Source organism: Gymnoscopelus microlampas, assembly GCF_963454915.1.
Source record: "Gymnoscopelus microlampas genome assembly, chromosome: 16".
Lineage (NCBI taxonomy): Eukaryota > Metazoa > Chordata > Actinopteri > Myctophiformes > Myctophidae > Gymnoscopelus > Gymnoscopelus microlampas.
The window spans coordinates 7,394,844-7,402,172 of NC_139953.1; the positions used below are offsets into that span (position 1 = coordinate 7,394,844).

The 7,329-nt window shown below is 40.7% G+C and overlaps 1 protein-coding gene across 4 annotated transcripts in view; it reads left to right on the forward strand.

The window, feature by feature from the left end:
* The first annotated feature begins 558 nt into the window (after positions 1–558).
* The window catches only part of LOC311062527 (monocyte chemotactic protein 1B-like), a 64,595-nt gene continuing 57,824 nt past the window's right edge, over positions 559–7,329 (forward strand). For 2 of the 4 annotated variants that reach the window (XR_014602506.1, XR_014602507.1), the window contains exons 1-3: positions 559–812; positions 1,333–1,450; positions 4,696–4,939. Coding sequence is in view for 1 of the 4 variants with exons in the window: in XM_084081635.1 (XP_083937761.1) it covers positions 719–812; positions 1,333–1,450; positions 4,696–4,834 (351 nt within the window). In the remaining 3 variants the exon portion in view is untranslated. Of the gene's footprint in view, positions 813–1,332; positions 1,451–4,695; positions 5,506–7,329 lie in introns of those variants that run through there. The other 2 variants (XR_014602508.1, XM_084081635.1) reach the window with 2 other exon arrangements.

A 7,329-nucleotide genomic window follows, 5' to 3' on the forward strand; every position in this document is an offset into this window, starting at 1 on the left:
AGTTAGATAGCCATAATTCTGCTATTATAGGCATAATAGGCATAATGCTGCTATTATATACAAACAGATCCAACTTCCGACAAATCATTTTTATTGAGTAAACAAGGTATTACAAACTGCATAATTTAATCTACTTTCATTAAACCCGGTGAAGATCATTTCTTTTATGAATGGACATTTGACCAGAGCTGCTGTGTGTTTACTAACAGGAAACCCGTCTATACTGGTGAGCAGAAGGGCAGCTGGCCAGCTTTGAACATATTTTGGAGTTTATCGAGGGCTTTGGAGGTGATGCCATGGGGGATGCTGTTGCAGACAGCAGTATACTGTAACCGGGATGTAATGAAGGCGCGAATTGCGTGTTTTAGGCAGCAGAGGATGTCAGGGAAGGCCGGAGGGAGGCATAAATGTTCCTAAGTTTGTTTCCTTAATTCTAGTTACCCCCCCTCCCCCTCCCACACAGATACACACGCAAGTTTAATCCCACCTACACTAATATGTGCCAATTTTATTTATCTTGAAGTAGAGAGAGCGAGATAGACAGAGAGACAGAGAGACAGAGACAGAGACAGAGGCAGAGGCAGAGACAGAGACAGAGACAGAGACGGAGGCACAGAGACATAAACTGTCAGAGAGACTCAAACAGATAGATACAACTTGGCGGGTACAGATAGAGCAGACTGGGAAAAACTACAACCATATAATAATCCTAATCCTAATGATGATGACTATGGGGATGAAGAAGACACCAGTTGTTCTGGTGGTCTGCATGCTGCTGTTCTCAACTCTGGATGTCCTGGCACGACATCAGAGTAAGTTTATTGGCTCCTCTGGTTATATAATCATGATGGAGGCGATTTTGTTTTGTATCAAAGTATTTTTGTTGATATCTGTTTTTCTTATTATTCCACAGCCTGTCGTCACCTTGCTAAAGTAGCTATGTCGTTTTTTTGTTTTTCAAAAAGTTTTTCAGAAATCAGAAAAAAATGATCGATTACAAACTATTATGATTGATATTTCTTAATCATTTCACCCACAATGTTTATAACAATATATGACTATTGACATACAAATAACGCTGTTTGTCAATTATTATACTACTGGGGAGGGAACAGCATGATCTTTTCAATAAGGATATAGGCGATGAAGAGCTGATTTAGGCAAAAATATAATTTTCCTCAAAAAATGACGTATGGCATTATTTTAGGAAGGTGACGCTGTGTGTGTGTGTGTGTGTGTGTGTGTGTGTGTGTGTGTGTGTGTGTGTGTGTGTGTGTGTGTGTGTGTGTGTGTTTGTTTGTGTCTCTTTCTCACTCTGCTTTGCTCTCGCAGGCGGCTTTCACCCAACTCAGTGCTGCTTCAAGTATCGCACCAAGCGCCTGCCTAAGGACAAAGTGGTGAAATTCCAACTCACCATGACCAGACACCTCTGTCCTAAGGATGGTGTTGTGTGAGTATTATGCTTTTAACTCTATGGCAGGGGTGGGCAACTTTGATGATGGAGAGGGCCACTATATTTCCACACTCACTCCAGAGGGCCACATTGCATATACTGTCTCTCCGTATTTTAACTTTATTCGCCATTCTATGTCACACAAAGGTAGCAAAAATAACTGCGACGCGTTTTGAGCTTGTAGATCGGCTATTTTGGCTATTTTTGAAGTGGAATCCTGATTTTGTTTTGCTATTTTTTAAATTAGATTTAAATTAGAGTACATTTTTTATTTAATTTCAAATGCATTTAGTTACTAATGTTAACATTTTTTTTACATAAATACAAGACAATAGAATTGTAATACTAGTCATTAAGCTACTAATATAGTAATTAAAGCGGGTCATGTTTGCATGTTTGGAATTGTAACAGTCGAAATCAATAATATATCAGTATTCCGATATTAACATGCGGGACGTATTAAGTGAAGGTGGGGGCCGCATGTGGCCCCCGGGCCGCTAGTTGCCCATGTATGCTCTATGGTATTATGTCACACTTACAATATTGTACCTGTACATAAACATTGACACTGGCCCGCCGCTGTTTTCACATAAGAGTCAAGACACCAAGATGTCAAACACTGTCAAACTGGAATGTAAGCTACCAGTTAATTTAATTTAATGTAATTTATTTTTTACCTTTATTTAACCAGGCTTAAAATCTAATTGAGATTAAAAAAGAAAAAAAGAAAATGTGTAGATGATGAATACAATTTTACTATCTACCCATAGATTATGACACACAGCTCTCTATGACTCATATTGATCATTTCCAGCGGTGGAAAAAGTACTAAAATGTTTTACTTAAAAAAAATGTTTTTACTAAAAGTATCAATACTGCAATGTAATGCTTTATAACCAGCAGGCTTGACTATTGTAATGCTCTCCTGTCTGGTCTCCCAAAAAAAAGCAGTCAGTACTAGGCTGCAGTTTGTTCAGAACGCAGCTACACGTGTGCTGACAAAGACCAAATCAAATCAAATAAAATTAAATTTAAAAAAGCACATTTACAACAATCGAACCTGACCAAAGTGCTGTACATGGTGAGACAAAAAACATCAGACAGGAAAGTACATACCGGTAAGTGTGTCAACAACAAAGTCACACATCACATAAGCAGATCAAGACATGAACTTAAATGTGATTAAAAGCTACAGAATAAAAGTGTGTTTTAAGAAGGGATTTAAAAGCCTCAATAGAATTAGCGCTTCTAATATAGATGGGCAGGCTGTTCCAAAGCCTGGGAGCAGCAGCAGCAAAGGCGCGGTCACCCATACTCCTCAGCCCGGTTATGTGAACCTCTAAGAGCAACTGGTTGGCTGACCTCAGTGCTCTGTAGGTCTCCAAAAGTTCGGACAAGTATAAAGGGGCCAGGCCGTGCAAAGGTTTGTAGGTGAATAAAAGAAGCTTAAAATCTATTCTAAAATTGACAGGGAGCCAGTGCAGGGCAGCTAAAACTGGGGTTATGTGCTCTCGCTTTTTTGTACCAGTAAGGAGGCGAGCAGCCGCGTTTTGCACCAGCTGCAGGCGCCTGAGTGAGGACTGGTCAATACCGGAGAATAGGGAGTTGCAGTAGTCTAGTCTAGAGGATATAAAAGCATGGATTGCCATCTCCAGCTGTTTAGGTGGAAGAGGGTTTGACTTTCGCTAACAGGCGTAGTTGGAAAAAAATGCTTTTAACAACAGTGCTTATATGTTTGTTGAAGGTGAAGGTACTGTCAAAGACTGCCTGTTAGTTTTAGAATCGATTTTAAGATCCTCTTATTGGTTTTTAAAATCATTTAATGGAAATGCTCCATGATTTCCTGGTATGTTCCCAACAGGACCCTTATGTCCTCTCCTCTGGCACCAGTCTCCTAAATGTTCCAGAGGCTTGCAAAAAAAAAGCAGTGGTGGAAGTAAAAGGCCTGTGTTCAAAATGTCTAGTACAAAAGTATTGACATCAAAATAAACTTAAAGTACCAAAAGTAAAAGTACTAATGTTCGAAAATATCAGATCTACAAGCGATGTGACGCGTTGTGAGCTTGTAGATCGGCTATTTTCAAATAGCTTATGTATAAAATAGGGCTAAAGTGGTTAATGTATGTTTTATAATACAGGAATTTATATCTGCAATGTAACTAGTAACTAAAGTTTTCAAATAATTGTAGTGGAGTAAAAGTACAATATTTGCTTCTGAGATGTAGTGGAATAGAAGTAAAACTATTGCAAATTGGAAATACTCTTCATATAATAGGTCCTCACTAATGCTCATGATAAAATGATACAATTTGTTTCTACTTGGTCTGTGTCTCATAGGAGGGCTGTGGACAGTCCAGAAACCCGGACTGTCCACGCTTGGGGTGCCAGAGGTTTATTAAAAAAGTGTACGTTGAGTGCCTGGATTTTTAACCATTTTTAAACCTTTTTCAAGTAGTCACAAAATATTTTCAGTGATCACCGTCCTCACGGTGATCCCCTCATTACACACATAGAGGTCTAGTACAATGGGGGGGAAAAAAATAAAAACATTCGGTAATCCGTTCCATAGTTGCAGCCTGTTGAAAACAGTCAAAAATACATTGTAAAAAAAAAAAGTACACAGGAGCAGAGATACAGGCTTTTGAAGTCACAAGTTAACCAGGAAGTGGATTAAAGTCTAAATCTTCAAAAAATGATATCTCCTGGTGCTGTGAAGAAAAAAAGAAAAAAAAAAGTTTTTTTCCCCCCCATATTCTTTACGCAGTCCCACCGCACTTTTATTTGACCTCTGGGGCGGAATCTGACAATGCTTTGTCAATGTAATTGTGATTCACGCAAGAGCGCAGCTTTCCACTTGCTGCGCACATCTTGCGTTTGTGCGCTCTCTATGCTACTTTTCCTCCTCTGTCCAATCGGGTGAGTGGAAGGCGGACCGTCCCAAGACTCAGGAAGCAACATGGTGCTTGCGATAGAGAAACTGGTTGTAGCTGTTGCATGGGAGGGTCCTGAAAGTGAGTGACAGGTGGGTCACTCCGTTTATTTAGAATGCGCTGGCTGCAAAAAAACTGTGGCCGTTCACAACCTGCGTTTAACAGCGGCCGACCATGTTTTGGTGGGACCGCGCCCTGAATCCGGAATCCAAAAATGAAGAAAAAACTTGATGAATGGAATTAATCAGAAACAGCAAAACGATATAAAAAAATCCATCCCTCAAAAAGTCATCTTCTCTCTGTCTGTTCTAGGTTCACTATGAAGAGCGGTGCCAGGATCTGTACTGACCCAGCTCACACCTGGGTCCAGGCTATCATCACTCATGTGAAGTCCAGAACACAGGGCAAAACAAGACAAGAAGAGGGGTCTGGGTTACTCTGGGCTGTCTAAAACCTGGTACAAAACCAGTGGTGGAAAAAGTTCTCAAATTCTTTACTTAAGTAAAAGTATCAATAGGCTCTATGCACAGCAGCCATATTATCACTTCCTTCACAGGTGTTACCAATTATACTAACTAGAGCATACCCGGTCGACGCATCCGTGGGGGGATATGCGCACATGATCTTCCAAGTATTGGAAATTGGAAATACTCAAGTAAAGTACAAAAATTGTACCCAAGTACAGTACTTAAGTAAATGTACTTTACTTTCCACCGCTGCTAATACCAGGTAGCCTACAAAACATTCCAGACCACCACTCGGTTTGGTGATGCTTTTACCTGAACACCAATCTTTACTTTATGACAAATGTAACAGGTCACCCAACTAACTAACTAGTTTTATCTCAGTTGATCTCTCTATCCAGACAATATGTGCTTTCAACTGTTAGAAATCAGTGAAATTGGAATTGAAATTGTTTTCAGTTCATTTTTTCATGTATTGATGCAGATTCTGAATGAGGTAGCCTATAACACACCTTTTATGTTTTCTGATGCAATAAAACAAAACATATTATTTTCTAATTAATCTATACTTTGGTTGTGTTTGCATATAGTGGCTTAAGTGATTGTCTTCCCCATGGAATGGAAGTAGCATAAATAAATGCACACAGATATATAAGTTCCACGTGTGTGAATTTTGTGAAAATATTACATCTACTGTTAAATATGATCTAGTGCGAGTCTCTCACAAATCAGTGGACCGCAACGACCAGCAGATGGCGCCTTCACACAAAGGGTTGAGTCATTGACTGAGAATACTCTCTTTCCTTCCTCACAGACCATGGTGTGCGTGCGTGCGTGCGTGCGTGTGTGACACACACACACACACACACACACACACACACACACACACACACATTAACTGTTGGGCAGAAACCTCATATTTCAATGTTTTTCTTTTGTAAAGGAAGGCCCTACTACCTTCCTTTAGAATACTCAAAGAGTATTCTCTTTCTACAAGCTCACAACGCCCCGCGATGCAACGTGTTGTGAGCTTGTAGATTTGAATTGATGTATTGATTTGCACAACAGGAATCATAGTCATACACAGTGTACTAAAAACACAATAAACAGAATATTGTTGTGCAGATTAGGCAAGATAAGAACCAGGAGAGAGGACACATTCATCAACTTCAGTTTTATAGTGCTCCAGTTCCAATGTTGTCTGCTGCTCACGGCTCTATGCTCAGCAGCCATATTATCACTTCCTTCACAGGTGTTACCAATGATACTAATGAAGGCTCTGTTCCATTTAGTGGGTGTAGCACAGTGGTTTCCACAATCCCATAACTCTGAGAGTGTACAAATGGATCCGTAAGGGTCCATTTGGTTCCATTTGTACGCTCTCAGAGTTACACACCCGTAAGGGGCCATTTGGAAGCCCATGAGGGTCCCTGGACCCCAACTTTAGACCAACTGGTGTAGCAGAGTGTTTCCATTGAGCCAACATGCACAATATCAGCACCCTGACTCTGTTTGACCAGAATGGAACAGAGCCTTCATTAGTATCATTGGTAACACCTGTGAATTTCTTCATAATATGGCTGCTGTGAATAGAGCCTGTTCAGAACCTCACCCATTACATTACATTATATTATATTACATATTTAGCAGTGGTGGAAAAAGTACTCAAATATTGGACTTGAGTAAAAGTATCAATACTGCATGCAATGTAGAAATACTCTGTTAGGGTAAGGTGCGGTCCCACCAAAACATGGTTGGGCGCTGTTAAACTCAGGTTGTTCGCGGCCACAGTTTTTTTTGCAGCCAGCGCATTCTAAATAAACCTAAATAAACGGAGTGACCCACCTGTCACTCACTTTCAGGACCCTCCCATGCAACAGCTACCTAGAGCGCATAAACGCAAGATGTGCGCGACACGCGGAAAGATGCGCAAGACCATGAATCCATGCATTTGCATTGACAAAGCATTGGCAGATTCCGCCCCATAGGTAAAATAAAAGTGTGGTGGGACCGCGCCCTTACAAGTAAAAGTCCAGCATTCAAAATGTACAATACTTTTGCACTTTTACTCAAGCAAATTTTGAATTCCAGACGTTTACTTGTAACAGATTTCTACATTTCTACATTGCAGTATTGATACTTTTACTTACGTAAAGAAAATGTGAGTACTTTTTCCACCACTGTGACAGTGGGATAAATAAATTGCATGTCTCATTAAAAGTTAGAGACAGACGTATACAGGCAGAGAGATGCAGAGGAGGAACATTAAAGGCTGGAAGCTGCAGCAGAAATCAACCCACAGCTTGAGGATGAAAGGATGGAGAGAAGGATACAGAGGGAGGGGCACAGAGAGGAAGAGGGAAGGATGGAGAGAAGGAGACAGAGGGATGGGCACAGAGAGGAAGCGGGAAGGATGAGAGTGCGGTAACCGTGGTAACCGTGGTCCACTATTAGGGCGAGGCACTCAGTGGGTGGCCCTCAC